The sequence below is a fragment of the Thalassophryne amazonica genome, chromosome 19, assembly GCF_902500255.1.
Source record: "Thalassophryne amazonica chromosome 19, fThaAma1.1, whole genome shotgun sequence".
NCBI lineage: Eukaryota > Metazoa > Chordata > Actinopteri > Batrachoidiformes > Batrachoididae > Thalassophryne > Thalassophryne amazonica.
In genome coordinates, this window is record NC_047121.1 from 68,260,363 (window position 1) to 68,277,827 (window position 17,465).

The following is a 17,465-nucleotide window of genomic DNA, read 5'->3' on the forward strand; positions in this document are numbered from 1 at the left end:
CTGTGTCTGGAAACAGGCGGTGGTTGGCGTGCACAACATGTGGCGTCGTACGCACGACAAAAGGCCTGGTTAGTACTTCAGATTCATCCTACCTGACGTCTTAACAATGCTGTCTGCTGAGGAAGAGTTTTTCATCAAAGCCGGTTCTATACACATAAAGCACGTACACACAACATATTTACAACACAACACGTGCCAGAAGAAATGAGGAAAAGAGGCAGAGGAAGAGGAACGGTCAGCCAGAGCAGCAAAATAAGGGGCAGGTGAAGGAGAAATGAAAACAGCAGGAGAGAAAGTCTGTGTGGAATACGCATTACCACTCGAGCATAAACTCAAAAACAAGAGAGAGAGAGAAACAAGCAGTTCCTGTTGGTTGACATGCAATGAATGTACATTTTAACCAGAACAAAAGCGATGTGCGCTACCTTTGGTGGGTCCTCTGCGTGCACCCATGGCCTGCTGCTCCTCGGACAGGTTGAGCCTGCGTACCACGTCGGCCAGAGCAGACTTCAAGAGCTGGATCTCGTCCTCCTGCATCTGGACCCTCTGCTCCAGGGAGGCAATGCGGTCGGTCACCTCCATACTGCTGGCAGCTGATGCGCTGTCATCTGAGGAAGCAGAGCGAGGTGACGTCAGGGGTGTGGAAAAGACCTTCACAAAGATCTATCATGTCCAGTATGAGCCGTGCAGTGCCGTCCACCTGGTGTTGCAGGAATTCAGAGTTTGTGTGTCTGGAATACTGAATTCAGGAGGCCACACATGATTGGGTATTCATCAGTGTTGCCATGTGTGCCTACTATAAGTGATTCTGGGCTTAGTTGTTGGAAAATTACCTATACATACCACCAGCCATCCTAGCCTAGAGTGACAAGATATAACTGTTTTCAGGGGACAGACCTCATTTGGTTGGCCTGTCCTTGGATGACCCAGTCCCCAGAAATCAGACTGGAAACGAAGACCGGGCAGTAGAGCAGACGTCTTGTGCTTGTTCTGTTCCCTATGGCAGCTTCCTATCACTCTTCTTTTCATCACTTGCTTGTCTAGTTTTAGAAAAACGTTTTTTTAACAACAACCAGAAACTAGCAAGTGTCAAGTGAATCCACAACATAACCATAAATGTCTTTTCAAATCAGGTTGGTAGGGTCTAGTCCAACCTACAACAACTCCGTGAGCAAGCACACAAGTGGCACCACTTAAAAATAGAACAAAGAAAAAAAAAAAAGAGAGAAAAAGAAACCCTCTCTAAATCTCAAGCCTGACCAGACTCAATGGGGTTGCCATCTGTTATGGGCATTCTACAGACAGAACACAATGCACAAGACAAAACTGCCAGAAAATGAGAAAACCAAATATAACTCACTGTGCACAATGGTAAGATGACAACTGACTGCAGAACAAGGTGCAGATCAGTTGTAGATCTACTCTCAACAAATATTCAAATATGAAATAAATTCTATTTTTTACTTATATTAGCTGTTCACAGTATATATTGCAGTGCCTCTCTGTTTAGACAGTAATAATAAGCACTTTTAACAATTACACATGCTAATAAATCCATCCATTTTCTATACCACCTACTCCAATTAAGGATCATGGGGGGCTGGAGCCTATATCAGCGGTCATAGGGCACGAGGTGGGGTTCACCCTGGACAGGACACGAGTCTGTCACAGGCCAACATATAGACAGACAAACACATTCACACCTACACGCACACCTACAGTCAATTTAAACTGTCCAGTTCACCTAACCTCTCTGCACCCGACCCCCATGGCCCCCTCTGCAGGTGGTGAACCCACAGGAGGGCGGGCCCAAGTCACTCTTTCGGGCTGAGCCCGGCCGGGCCCCATGGGCTAAGGCCCGACCACCAGGCGCTCGCGCGTGAGCCCCAACCCCAGGCCTGGCTCCAGGGTGGGACACCAGCTCCGCCATACCGGGCGACGTCTCGGTCCTTGATCTTTTACTGGTCATGGAGGTTCTGAACTACCCTTAGTCTGACCCGTCACCTAGGACCTGTTTGCCTTGGGAGACCCTACAGGGAGCACAAAGCCCCCGACAACATAGCTCCTAGGATCATCCAGGTACGCAAACTCCCCCACCACTGGGAGGAGGCCCCGGGGAAGACCCAGGACATGCTGGAGGGACTACATCTCTGGGCTGGCTTGGGAACGCCTTGGGGTTCCCCCGGAGGAGCTGGGGGAGGTGTGTGTGGATCGGGAGGTCTGGGCGGCTTTGCTTGAGCTGCTGCCCCCGCGACCCGACTCTGGATAAAGCAGAAGAAAATGGATGGATGGATGGACAGTTCACCTAACCTGCATGTTTTTGGATGTGGGAGGAAGCCGGAGCAACCGGAGGGAATCCATGCAAACATGGGGAAAACACGCAAACGCCACTCAGGAAGGCCACAGGTGGGAAGTGATCCCATAACCTTGTACTAATAAATCGAGACAAAAATGAATGTAAACACGAAAAAGCCACAATGAAGAAGAATGAGTTAGAAGTCATGTGACTACTTATTTGCTTTTCTAGTTGTAATTTTTTTTGAGAGATATAAAACTTTGACTTGCATTATACAAAGAGTGTTACAATTATTATTAAAAAATAACAAAAATTAATAAAAACATGAAAAAGTGACAATGAAGAAGAATGAGTTAGAAGTCATGCGACTACTTATTTGCTTTTCTAGGGTTTTTTTTGGAGAAATGTAAAACTATGACTTGCATTATACAAAGAGCGTTACCATTATTAAAAAAATAAAAATTAATATAAACACAAAAAAGCCACAATGAAGAAGAATGAGTCATAAGTCGTGACTACTTATTCGCTTTTCTAGTTTTATTTATTTATTTATTTTTGGAGAGGTATAAAACTTTGACTTGCATTATACAAAGAGTGTTAACATTATTATTAAAAAATAAAATTACTGGGTTTTTTTGTTTTTTTTTTACTGCAAATCTTTGCTGTATGTGATGTCTGTTTCAACCAACTTAACACATTATTACAACCTCGACACCTGCTCCTATGATAGAGGCCAAACACTGGCCACCAGGGTCCCTGGTCTCTCTCTCTCTCTCTCACACACACACACACACACACACACACACACACACACACACACACACACACACACACACACACACACACACACACACACACACACACACACACACACACACACACACACACACACAGTCTGCTCCATGAGGACTTTGATGTCACAGTGGCTTGATGAAATATTAATGTAAATCACTGCAGTGTTTCCCCTGCAGACTTGTAATAAAATTTGGATGCATTATGTATTAGAGAGCAGGCATCTGGTGATTAGGCAGGTCAACAACGTGCTTTCCTCCTGAGAATCTGCGCCGACTGCCTGGAAACGTTGCAGAAATCCGAGAAGGCATTTGGCTTTTGTAAATAACATTCTCACACAGTATTTCCAGCTGATTTACTGTCAGGTCAGAGAGGTTTGCAAAAAGAGTGATGTGAAGATCTTTGAACTCACAGTAAGCTGTGCAGACACATGACGCCCTGAAAACGCCTTCAGGGAGTGTTGCATTTTTATCACCAGAATCTGTTTAATCATCACTGTGCAGTGGGACAAACACAGCTTGTGTGTCGGTCATGTTATATATTATGACTCTGTGGCTGATCAGCTACTGATTCAGTACCTCTCCTGGTTGCACTTTCTCTGTGACTAGCAGCACACAACTCTCCTTTCATTCTGGAACACATTGTCGCTCAGTGCTTCTCCCCGAATTATTTCCAGTCAAAAACTTTACATATTTGATTCGTGCAGAAATTAAAATCAGATGCTATATATTCACAGTAAACAAAGCTGATATGGATTACTTAAAAAAATAGCGCAAGTGTCATTGGTCATAATTTTATTTCCTCCACATTTTCACTTCTTTGGTGAAGAGGATTCATGCTTCCTTGTGTTCTTCTGTGATAATAAATATGTATGATCCTCCATTTCACAAAAGTTAGGGTTCTCAAACTTGTTAGCCTGCAGGAGCAAACAGTAGACAATGTATAGGGGAGCAACTACAGATTATTATTCTTTTGTCTTCAGTATTCTGCCCACACTGCAACATGTGAAAGGCGAAGTATATTCCCTTTTGGGGTAGTATATCAAAATAGACATGCAACATGGCTGCCTCCATGATGCATGGAGATATGAAAAGCTCATTCTAATGTTAGGGAAACAATTCCTTGTTGCAGGTAATTAAACACTAATATACAGATTGTTGCGAATAATATTCCATTTCTGCAAAATAAAAGGCCCTAAATCCTACACACTGTAGCTTTAACCCTAAAATGAACAAATAACAGTACTTATGTCTGGACATGATTATGGGAAAAACACTCACTGAGCAAAACAAGAGATAACAGGAAAAACTGTAGTTATCTGGATGTAACTCCTGTCCTATGAGGATATGAGTCACAATATGTCATATAATACTTTGGTGAATATTCTTGAGTATGTGGGCGATTCTGCACGAGTCCAACAATACCACTGCAGAAAAAACTGAAATACGTTAGAGAGAAAATGGCCAAAACAAAACAAGAAACAGATGGAATCTCTGTACTACCCATGAAACTGATCACTTACTAAAACACTCTGTCACACTGAAAAAAATACTGTTGCAAACTCTGGAAACAGTGGGAATGAAGGTGCAGAGAGAATATTTCACTCGACATATTTATGACAGCAATCCTCCTGTGCACTTTCTGGGGATATCATTACCTGGCTCATATTTTCTGCTGCTGCCCACCAACTGAGAGTTTTATAATGAGACGTTTCCATCTGGAAAACTGGACTCTGATAACATCTGCAGGTGCAAAATCTAATATATTACATTCCCAGCAGAGATGTTACATGTACAATGAGAAATATATCCATCAGACTATATATGCTGATAGATAGCTTACAGACATAATGGAAATGTATTTTTCTTTTATTACCCACAATGCCAGTGCTTTCTTCACCTGAACACACACTGACTAAGCATAAACTGAGTCTTAACAACATGGCTTTCTCCTCACCTGAGATGCCTTCTTTGAAACAATTCTTTTTCATATTCACAAGCGAACATGTGGCGCAGAATAGATCTCCAGAGATAAAGCCTTTACTATCTGTTCATCTGTTGAGGGTCTGCTCACAACCCTGACACAATGACAGCATGATACCATCATTCGTCGAGGACAATGACCGGCTGTCACGGCTGTGATTCCACTCTGCAGCATCCTCTGCCTGTCACTCTGATCCTCAACCAAAACAGCCAGTGTAACTTAAAGGGGGCACATTATGTACTTTTTTTTTTTTTTTTACTTTTCTTTCTTTTTTAACTACTGCCTATGCCTGTCTTTTCACATTCTCTGCAAATGATTGCTGATGTCTGATGGTAGCATCTCTGTTATTAGTTGTATGCATGTTTCATGCTGCTGTGTTTAGTAGCTGCTTGCCCTTTCTGCAAAGAGCTACATCTCCATCAGATTACATAGATTATATGGGCTTTGCATATTTTTCACAACTGACAAATCCTGTGGTGCATCGGTTACCTCAGGTGTAGTAGCATGGCCTGAAACGCTTTAAAGACATCTCATGAATTGTAAAGCTGTGTCTAAAATGAAGACACTAAGTGACACAAAACAATGTCCCTCCACAAGCAAAACTGTGTTCAGACGGAACAGCAGTGCACACATGGTTGCATTAAAATACTTGTTGCTTTTTCACCAGAGCTGTTGCTGAGTACTACAGGAGGCCAGAGTGTATTATTACTTGCCCAAACTGAACACTCAGGCTAGTGGAGAAAAGAAGTCTCCTTACGTCTCCATTATAGTCCAACACAAAGCAAAGTCTAGTCAGTGATTTCTACTGTACTGCTGCATAAACGGCATCATTTCTAGCCGATGCAGAGCAGAACATTACAGGTAATCACACACCTCAGACGCTTTCTGATGGAATCTCAAAATCAGGTCCTCTCTGCTGCACAACAAAAGAAGCTGATTGGTTAAACTTACTGTTGTGCTCAGGTGACACACTTCCATGACACAAACCACAACAAAATAACAAGACTAAATAAGACTATATTGGACCTCAATGTTTATATTAAATATGAAGAAATGCATATGGCTTTCATTTAATTTATATAGCACCAAATCACAGCAAAGAGGCCTCAAAGTGCTTCACACAAATAAGGTATACGAGGTCTATTAGAAAAGAAACCGACCTTTTTATTTTTTTCAAAAACTATATGGATTTGAATCACATGCGATTACATCAGACAAGCTTGAACCCTCGTGCGCATGCGTGAGTTTTTTCACGCCTGTCGGTTGCGTCATTCGCCTGGCTTTGAGTGAGAGTCCCCCCCCCCCCGTCGGATTTCTTTTGTCTGGGAACTTCCTGAGAGACTGGCACTTTGCTTGATCAAAATGTTTTCAGAAACTGTAAGGCACATCCAAGTGGACACCATTCGAGAAATTCAGACGGTTTTCGGTGAAAATTTTAACGGCTGATGAGAGATTAAGGAGTGTTACTATCGCTTTAAGGACAGCCCACGATGCCGGACGGCGCGCCGCGCCCCGAGCCGCCATTGTCAGCCTGTTTCGAGCTGAAAACGTCCAAATTTAAGCCTCTGTTGACCCAGGATGTCGTGAGAGAACAGAGAAGTTTCAAAAGAGGTCGGGATCAGCAGTTTATCCGGACATTCCACTGTTAAAGGAGATTTTGTAATGAAAGACGTGCGGACGGATTCGCGCGTCGGCACTCAGCCGCTCATCGCACGGCACCACAGAAAAACACCTCCGTGTTGATAACCATTCGTAAGATTCAGGCGGTTTTCAATGGCTTTCAGTCAAGTGAGTATCCGAGAAATTGTTTAACAGCTGGGCATGTTCAAACTTGTCCTGTGAGACTTCCAACGGAGGTGTCTTGCTGTGGCGCCGCGCCATGAGCGGCTGGGTGCCGACGCGTGAATCCGTCCGCACGTCTTTCATTACAAAATCTCCTTTAACAGTGGAATGTCCGGATAAACTGCTGATCCCGAGCTCTTCTGAAACTTCTCTGCTCTCTCACGATGTCATGGGTCAACAGAGGCTTAAATTTGGAAGTTTTCAGCTCAAAACATGCTGACGACGGCGGCTCGGGGCGCGGCACACCGTCCGGCGCCGTGGGCTGTCCTTAAAGCGATAGTAACACTCCTTAATCTCTCATCAGCCGTTAAAATTTTCACAGAAAACCGTGTGAATTTCTTGAATGGTCTCCACTTGGATGTGCCTTACAGTTTCTGAAAAAATATTGATCAAGCAAAGCGCCAGTCTCTCAGGAAGTTCTCAGACAAAGGAATTCCGACAGGAGGGGTGGACCAGTGCTCACTCAAAGCCTGCCCACAGGCGAATGACGCAACCGACAGGCGTGAAAAAACTCACGCATGCGCACGAGGGTTCAAGCTTGTCTGACGCAATCACACGTGATTCAAATCCATATAGTTTTTGAAAAAAATAATAAGGTCGGATACTTTTCTAATAGACCTCGTAACCTTACCAACTCCTAGAGCAAGCACACAGGTGACAGTGGTAAAGAAAAACTCCCTCTGATGATATTGAGGAAGAAACCTCAAGCAGTCCAGACTCAAAGGGGTGACCCACTGCTTAGGTCATACTAATACTTACAGCACAGGAAACCCATGTAAATTCCTTCTTTAAAAATATATTATTTCCCCAAGAGAGAAGCAACCATTATGCTAGTGCACGTATAGACACAGCTCTGACTGTAGTCTTGAATGTTTCATAACAGTAGTTTGAAAACAGTTGGTGAAGTAATGAAGTGCCACACTGTAAAAAAAAAAAGACTGTTTTTACAGGAAAACGCTGGGAGCTGTGGTTACCAGGCAATTCCTGTAAAAAATACAGCAGCACAGTAGATAACATTACAGACATAATATGTAAATGGATTTACAGTGAATGAACCACGGCTGACTCACATTAAGAAACTGTTAAATCTACAAAAAAAAAAAGAGAGCCTATGCTCTCGTTTTGCTAGCGTTTTCCTGTAAAAACAGTCTTTTTTTTACAGTGCAGTTAGCACAGAATGCGACTTTGAACTTTTGATATGGACTCTGGAAGGATGGTTCAAAACACCAGTGTTGCAATTATTTGGAAACATTGTGGAGCAAGTTTTGTTATCATCCCCAGACACGTTCTATCCATTCTTTAACACTGGTCTTACTTTCCTGTTCTACTGTACATTTTGGTCTGCATTCACCCAAGAAGTGACCAGCATGTTGCTTGTTAGTTGGCGCTCATGTCAAAATGGGTGCCAGTGGACAGAGCACAGAGACAAGCACACAGTGTGCCCACTATTCAGCAGGTGGAGGACAAACTACAGGTATCTTCAACCTCAGCTGTATATTTGTTAACATTTTATATGAACTCACAACCTTGAGTAACTGTAAAACATAACTCATTGTGAACCATATGACCCTTACAATGTCAAAAAATAAAATACAAAAATAAAAAAAACTTCGTGACATCACAGATTTGTTACTTGGTGTGTAAATAGTGCAAATTCAAAAATCTACTGTTGATGTGGCAGCATTCTGCAGCTCAGATGTTTCTATCTCCAGCAAGCAAATTGTCAATCTTCATTTAACAACAAATTCATCAACACGTGCACCCTTACACCCACATGTCTCTTTCAACAGAAAACACATTACTAAACCCCATCCATCTCCAATCGCTCCAGTGCACATTTCACACCTGTCAGCTGGCTGGGTAAATTATCTCATTTCTCTGTCTGTCTTCCTTAGTATTTTCCTGATATTCCTTTGCTGTGCCAGTTTCATTAACTGCTCAATATATATGCGTATGGGACTGAAATCCAAGAAGGAGCTATCTGTTCATCCTAATGCAATGTGACATGCCGCTCCCTATTACGATCTCCGCAAGATGGTATCATTCAGGCAGGACCACCTGCTTGTGTAAGTTCTTGCCCATCACTCTAACCACAGGAGCTTGACGAAAACAAAAAAGAAGCTAATACCTTTCTTTTACTCACAACACATCTATCTGCCCTACAGTGCACACAATGTTCAGACCCATTTACACTTTCTGCACTCTCATCAACCACAAAGATCAATATCCTAAAGGAGTCTAGAATGTCTACCGCAGTCCAGTTCAAAGACATTTGAACCACACAGAGGCAGTAATTTCACATATTGGACAATCCACACCAGCCTCATGTATAAAATATTTTGTGCAGTGTCTGGATTTCTTGCCGACTCACTCCTTTATTATATACGAGGTCTGTTAGAAAAGTAACGGACCTTTTTATTTTTTGCAAAAACCTGATGGATTTGAATCACGTGTGCTTGCATGAGCCAACCTTGAACCTTCGTGCACATGCGTGAACTTTTTCACGCCTGTCGATTGCGTCATTTCCTGGTAAGCAGCCTTTGTGTGGGACGTGTGTTGTGCCCTCAGCGGATTTTCCTTTCAAGGAAAAAGACGGAACGACTGGAGCAGCGCCACATCAAATTTTGCCAGAAACTGGGCGACAGCCAAGTGGACACCATTCGGAAGATTCAGACGGCTTTCGGTGACGATGCTATGGGCATCACACAGATTAAGGAGCAGTACAACCGGCTTAAAGACGTCCGCACAACGGTGGAGAGCGAGCCACGCTCCGGTCGGCCATCAACATGCTGAAATGACTGGATCATTTCCAAAGTGAACGCTGCGATGATGCGGGACAGTCATGTGACTACCCGAAAAAATGCGGAAGAGGTGGACATCAGCACTTTTTCAGTACGTTCCACTGTGACAGAAGATTTGGCCGTGAAAAGAGTGGCTGTGAAATTCATGCTGCTGCTGACGGCGGAGCAAAAGCGCCTCCATGTTGAAGTCTCACAGGACATGCTGTGACATGCCCACCTCTTCCACAATTTCTTGGATAGTCACACGACTGAAAAGTCACCGAAAGCCATCTGAATCATCCGAATGGTTTCCTCCTGGCTGTTGCCCAGTTTCTGGCAAAATTTGATGCGGTGCTGCTCCAGTCGTTCCGTCTTTTTCCTTGAAATGAAAATCCGCCGAGCGCACAGCACAAGTCCCACACAAAGGCTGCTTACCAGAAAATGATGCAATCGACAGGCGTGAAAAAATTCATGCATGTGCACGAAGGTTCAAGGTTGTCTCATGCAAGCACACATGATTAAAATCCATCAGGTTTTTGCAGAAAATAAAAAGATCCTATACTTTTCTAACAGACCTCGTATATGAAATGTGCTACTGCATGCCACGACCACTGCACACACTTACACTGCTGGGGCCAGCGTTTAGCTACACATAGTGGAGTTTGCTTTGGTGGGGGATGACAATTTGAAGGAACTAATTCTTCTAACACACACACACACACACACACACACACACACACAAAATCCACTACACAGTAAGCCGTCTGGAGGCATGAAGAGCTGTTAGGGTGAAAAGCTGGACAAATTTCTGATGTGATTTTTCGCTGGACTGAGGAACTAGACGAAGTCTTTTCTTTTTTTGAGAAGTAAACGAAGTCAGGCATCGGCATTATGGACTACATCGTCGCAATTTTGGACTCCAACTTAAAGTTCGTGCTGGACTGTTAAGCACCAGTGGAACTCCAAAATGCACGTCCCTTTTCTGTTGTTTATAAATTAATAAAATATCAAATGACAAGGATCTATTTGTTATGTGGGCCGCTGAAGAGGAGGTACTGCTGGCACAGGCACCAGCAGGAGGCGTGTTAGGTGAGCTGCAGCAAATCTTAACCGCCTTCACTGCTCGGTTGGACTTGGTAACCAAGCAGAACGTCATACTCAATCGGAGGATGGAGGCTCTCACCGCTCGGGTGGAAGCGCACACACAGGGCGCTGCTGCAGCGCCTCCTCCTGCTGACCGAGTGCCAAATACAGACATTCCAGTGGTCGTTCAACGAACCACCCCCCCCCCCCCCCCCCGTCCCCTGAAGTATACATAAGCCCTTCGGAGCCGTACAGAGGTTGTGTCAAGACGTGTGCAGACTTCTTAATGCAGTGTTCGCTCGTCTTTTCACAGCGTCCCGTCATGTACGCGTCAGATGCAAGCTGGGTGGCTTATGTAATAAATCTGCTTCAAGGAGAGGCACGCGCCTGGGCTACGGCGCTCTGGGAGCAGAATTCACGGCTCCTAACAACATATGCTGGGTTTGTGCGGGAGTTCAAGCAAGTGTTTGATCACCCCAATAGAGGCGAGACTGCTTCGAACGTGCTGCTGTCAGTGAGACAAGGGCGCCGGAGTGCAGCCGAGTATGCAGTCGACTTCCGCATCGCGGCAGCGAGGTCCGGCTGGAATACTGTTGCACTCCGCGCTGCCTTCGTAAACGGACTGTCTCCGGTCCTGAAGGAGCATCTGCTGGCTAAGGACAAACCGCGGGATTTTGACGGGCTTATCGACCTGGTTATACGGTTAGATAACTGACTAGAAGAATATCGTCGGGAGCGGGGTGAAGGGCGTGGCCGGGCACGAGCCGTCCCACTTCCTTCCGGGTCCGAAAGGGTGCCGCCGTCCCCACGCTCCACAGCCAGAGAGCTCCGTGTGGCAACAGCTCCCCCTGCTGACGAAGCTATGGACACGAGCAGGGCCAAAGTCAAATCAGATGACAGACAACGGAGGCTGGCCCGCGGGGAGTGTTTTTCTGTGGCTCGAGTGAGCACATACAGAGGAATTGCCCCAAGCGGTTAAACTACAATGCCCGCCCTTAGAGACTGGGCAAAGGGTGGGTCATAACACTCACGTGGGGAAACCCCATAAATCCGCATGCATCCCAGTCACGATCCTGAGTGGGGCTCTAACACTTCACGCCCCAGCAGTGGTGGACACGGGGTCGGAAGGGAATCTGCTGGATAGCAGATGGGCAAAGGAAGTTGGGCTCCCTCTAGTGGCCCTACCTTCACCACTGAAGGTAGGGGCACTAGATGGCACCCTTCTCCCATTAATCACACACCAGACACAGCCTGTCACATTGGTTGTGTCTGGGAATCACAGGGAGGAGATTGTGTTTTATGTAACACCTACCTCTCGAGTAATTTTGGGATTTCCATGGATGGTAAAGCACAATCCCCGGATAGATTGGCCATCTGGGGGTGTGATGCAGTGGAGCGAAACCTGCCACCGGGAATGTTTAGGATCCTCGGTTCCACCCTGTGTGACAGCTAATGAGGAGGTCAAAGTTCCCCCCAATCTGACGGCAGTGCCTGAGGAGTACCACGATCTTGCTGACGTCTTCAGCAAAGATCTGGCACTCACTCTCCCCCCGCACCGGCCATACGATTGCGCCATTGATTTGATCCCGGGCGTTGAGTACCTGTCCAGCAGGCTGTACAACCTCTCACGTCCAGAACGCGAATCAATGGAGACCTACATCCGGAACTCGTTAGCTGCCGGGTTGATCCAGAACTCCACATCCCCGATGGGTGCAGGTTTCTTTTTTGTGGGCAAGAAGGACAGCGGACTCCGTCCATGCATCGATTACAGAGGGCTAAACGAAATTACGGTTCGCAACCGATACCCGTTACCTCTGTTGGATTCGGTGTTCACGCCCCTGCATGGAGCCCAAATATTCTCTAAATTGGATCTTAGGAATGCGTACCACCTGGTTCGGATCCGGAAGGGAGACGAGTGGAAGACGGCATTTAACACCCCCTTAGGTCACTTTGAGTACCTGGTCATGCCCTTCGGCCTCACCAATGTGCCCGCGATGTTCCAAGCTTTGGTTAATGACGTCTTGCGGGACTTCCTGCATCGGTTTGTCTTCGTATATCTAGACAATACTTTGTCCTTCCTGGGGTTCATAATCTCCTCCAACTCCGTCGCCCCTGATCCGGCCAAGGTTGCGGCGGTGAGAGACTGGCCCCAACCAACAAGCCGTAGGAAGCTGCAACAGTTCCTCGGCTTTGCAAATTTCTACAGGAGGTTCATTAAGGATTACAGTCAGGTGGTTAGTCCCTTGACAGCCCTGACCTCCTCCAAAGTCCCCTTCACCTGGTCGGATCGGTGCGAAGCCGCGTTTAGGGAGTTGAAACACCGGTTCTCTACTGCGCCAGTTCTGGTGCAGCCCAATCATAACCGCCAGTTTATAGTTGAAGTGGATGCCTCTGACTCAGGGATTGGAGCCGTGCTGTCCCAGAGCAGGGAGTCCAATAAGGTCCTCCACCCCTGTGCCTATTTTTCCCGCAGGTTGACCCCGGCTGTGCGAAACTATGACGTGGGCAATCGAGAACTCCTTGCGGTGAAAGAGGCTCTTGAGGAGTGGAGACACCTGTTGGAAGGAGCTGCGGTTCCGTTCACGGTTTTCACGGACCATCGGAACCTGGAGTACATCCGGACCGCCAAGCGTCTGAACCCCAGGCAAGCCCGCTGGTCATTGTTCTTCGGGCGTTTTGACTTCCAAATCACTTACCGCCCCGGAACCAAGAACCAAAGATCTGATGCCTTGTCCCGGGTTCACGAAGAGGAGGTCAAAACCGAGCTGTCAGATCCCACGGAAACCATCATCCCCGAGTCCACTGTCATGGCCACCCTCACCTGGGATGTGGAGAAGACCGTCCGGGAGGCCCTGGCATGGAACCCAGACACGGGAACTGGCCCAAAGGACAAGTTATACGTCCCACCAGAGGCCAGAGCTGTGGTCTTGGACTTCTGTCACGGTTCCAAGCTCTCCTGTCACCCAGGGGTGCGAAGAACTGTGGCAGTGGTCCGACAGCGCTTCTGGTGGGCGTCTATGGAAGCCGACGTGCGGGAGTATGTCCAGGCCTGCACCACCTGCGCCAGGGGAAAAGCCGACCACCAACGGGCACAGGAACTCCTCCAGCCGTTACCTGTGCCTCACCGCCCCTGGTCCCACATCGGCCTGGACTTCGTCATGGGCCTCCCGCCATCCCAGGGCATGATCACCATCTTCACGGTAGTGGACCGGTTCTCCAAGGCGGCCCACTTCGTGGCCCTCCCGGAGCTCCCGACGGCCCAGGAGACAGCAGACCTCCTGGTCCACCATGTCGTACGTCTGCATGGGATTCCATCTCTGGCCCACCACCAGGGGGGCCCTGCCTGAAGTGCGGGCTTCAGGCACGAGAGGGCGTCGGAGCAACCGGGAGTGACAGCTGTCACTCATCAACAGCACCAGCTGTCACTCATCATCACCACATCACCATAAAAGCCGGGCAGCAACTCCACCTCGCTGCCGAGATATCATCTACTACTTAGGTAATATTCTCTGCTGTATCCCTACTGTGACTTACGTCTGATCTGTTTTGCAGCCGTTTTTCCTGTGGTGCACTCTGCTGGGTTGGCGTGTAGTGAGAGAAGCGACGTCTTCATCTCTCACTCCATCCAGATAAGTGGTAACAGGAGCTGCTAGTGTGTTCCTACTTCAGAGGTGGAGGTGCTCCCTCCCGGAGGAACTGTATCTGTGTGTGAGGATTTACTGGGTGTGTATCCACACACCCACCATTAACTGTCTCTGCTTCCTGCCAGCAGTACCAGGTCTGACAGCTGGAGACGGTGGCCACCTGGAGATTCAGGACTTGTCGGCTCCGGTGTTCTTCAGATCCGTTGGCGGTGGAAGCCGTGTGGGACCCGGCTCTTCTCTGGACGGACGTCTTCTATCCTCGAGCCTGCCCACACGTCACTTTTCGTATAATTGACTATCATTCTCAAACTGCATTTGTCTGTATTCCGCTGTGCACAATTTGCAACATTAAATTGTTATATTTTGGCTTATCCATTGTCCGTTCATTTACGCCCCGTTGTGGGTCCGTGTCACTACACTTTCCCAACACTATTTTAGCTGTCATATAAAACAAATAATGAATGTTTTTTCATTCTTTCAATGGAACGACTAATTCATGAGGTGAAAGCTGGAATGTTCCAAATGGAACATTCCAGCTTTCACCTCATGAAATATTTGTACCACTGAACTCAAACATTCATTATTTGTATTTTATATATATATATATATATATATATATATATATTATTCCTTCTGAGGTGTTGAAGTGATGTGAACGCTAATGAACAGATTCACATCAACGAATAAAAAGGAAATTTACATTAAAGTGTTGCCTGCTGTGGGATATGAGGAAATGCCATGCAACCAGCTGTCTCGCCATGTGTGACCACTCTTGCACACAACAGCACAACGACAGCCAGATTGACTGATGTCCATTTTCAGTTTTACTTAGCGGTGCAGACGTGGTGAACAATATAAAGCTAAATTAACTTATGGGAGGTTCAACTGCAAGGTAAGTTTTGGGAGTGGGGGAGATAAGCCAGTTTATAGCAAAGTAACAGATCACTACAGATGATAGGAAATGGCCTGTCACAACATGATAACTCCTGTTTTCCACAACTGCACACTAAAAGAAAAAAAAGAAGAAGAAGGAAAAAAAAAGGACGTTCCATCCAGTGGTTCCAGCTCATTTCCCCCGGGGACCTGGCTGTTCTTTGTAGAGGGGTCAACAACATCACATCTTCCTGTTCTCTATCAAACGTGTTCACTGTTTTATGGGCATAATGAGCCAAACGATAATGTTATTTAGACAGTTTCAAACACATTTGCACTGTCTATTGTACAGTTCTTTGGAATGGTTTGGGGCAGCAAAACAATACTTTCAAGAAAACTGTCTCCTTTAACTCAAAATTAGCTGAAGTAATTTCTGTAAATTCATATGATTTATTCATACAATAAAAGATCAAGGAGAAGTTACATTTTTTGGTGGCTGTGATTATGGGGAATCTTTTTATCCCTTTTGAGGTATGTTCACATTTTTGCAGAACGTATTTTGCATTTTTCTAAAGATCACAGCTGCTGAGCAACCTAAAACGGTGTTTCCATGTGGTCATCACCTGAGACTTGTCATGCACAAGGTGCAGTTATAACAGAGTTGTGAATGTGTGCTGACATTATTGCACTGGTGTTCCTCTCTGTCTAAAAATCAGCCCTCTGCTTATTTACTCAGTGTCAGAATTACATGTTATTCTCCATCAGAAAGTTAATGCATGTTTAAATAGCAGTGTGGTGTACTGTCAAAGATCAACATTTTGAACTTTTCATGCAGCCTGCCCCTGCAGTACTTACTGCATATACCTCTGTGCAAGGCTGCCACAATGCATTACAAGCACAATAAGAGATGTGTGTAAAATTTGTTGGATATCAATAATGTGAAAATGTCTTTAGAGTTATGTGATTAGAACTGAGCTTACATAAGAGAGGTGCAGCCAGGTGGACATATGGCTCCTTTTCAAGAACCTTGAGTACAGGCTGCTGTGGGACACCGCCAATGACAACCAAACTGTTGCTTAATTTGTAGATGGTTGTGGGACTTGGATGCTAACCAGTAACCTAAGGCCAAGATTGGATGTCTTTGGTACTAGGTATTTTCGGAGGATTCTTGGATATTGCTGGAATGACTGCGTTAAATGGGTAGTTACTGTGGGAGACTCAGATGGGGAGTACCACTTGCATTTTGAGGTAATGTCAACTGCAACATCTGGGCATGATCCGACACACAGATACCTCAGTTTTGAGGACTTCAGGGGGTGGAGTAGGTCATTTCAGATAGATAGTTATTTTTGAGATGTGGGGATGAATCGGCTGTCTACCTGGGTGTTGTGTGGGCCGCCCGAAGAGGAGGTACTGCTGGCCAACGCCAGAGGGCGCCCTGCCTGTTGTCGGGTTTCAGGCACCAGAGGGCGCAGTCACCACCCAGGAGCCAGGACTAACAGCTGTCAGTAATCATCTCATCACCATCCCATCCCATAAAAGACTGGAGGAGACACCACATCTCTGCCGAGATATCAGCTTACCTCACAGGTAACCTCTCGCTAACCACTAACCACTCGCTCCGCTAACTTCTTTATTCCAATTGATGAGCTGCACGTCATGTTGGCGAGTAGATTGCGCCACACAGCACAACATTTATGCGTGAAGGATTTTTTTGAACATTTCAAAATTCTCATTGTGCAATTGCACACGCCGGCCCCACTCTCACATTCAGTCTACACCCATTAAAGACGAGTTTACTCTCCTGTACGACACCGGTCGTGCAAGTGTGTGAATCAAAGTCATGCAAGTGTCAGTGCACCTTTAGTTATTGTTATTCCGGGTTATTTGCCAGCTCACTGACTTATCCTTAAGTACCGCCACTGACGCGGCTGCAGTGTCGGTTCAAGAGCTGCTACAGGAAAGCCTTCTTTTTTTGTACCCCAAGAATCAATGAGTCACACTTAAAACAGCATGATCTCAGACTGCTCCCGCCTCCACTAAAGGAAGTCTGAATCCAAATCATAATCAGGTGGCAAGCAGGATTTAATTTTAAACCAAGCAGTAATGCTGCGTTTACACATAACGACGATAAGTCACGAATGCCATGAAGTACACATTCTTGGCCACTGA

The 17,465-nt window shown here is 46.1% G+C and overlaps 1 protein-coding gene across 1 annotated transcript in view; it reads right to left on the minus strand.

Annotated features, from left to right (window-relative positions):
• The window catches only part of eml1 (EMAP like 1), a 141,411-nt gene that overhangs the window by 88,304 nt on the left and 35,642 nt on the right, over nt 1-17,465 (minus strand). Inside the window, exon 2 of the mRNA XM_034194961.1 lies at nt 426-608. Coding sequence (XP_034050852.1) covers nt 426-608 — 183 coding nt within the window. The remainder of the gene's footprint in view (nt 1-425; nt 609-17,465) is intronic.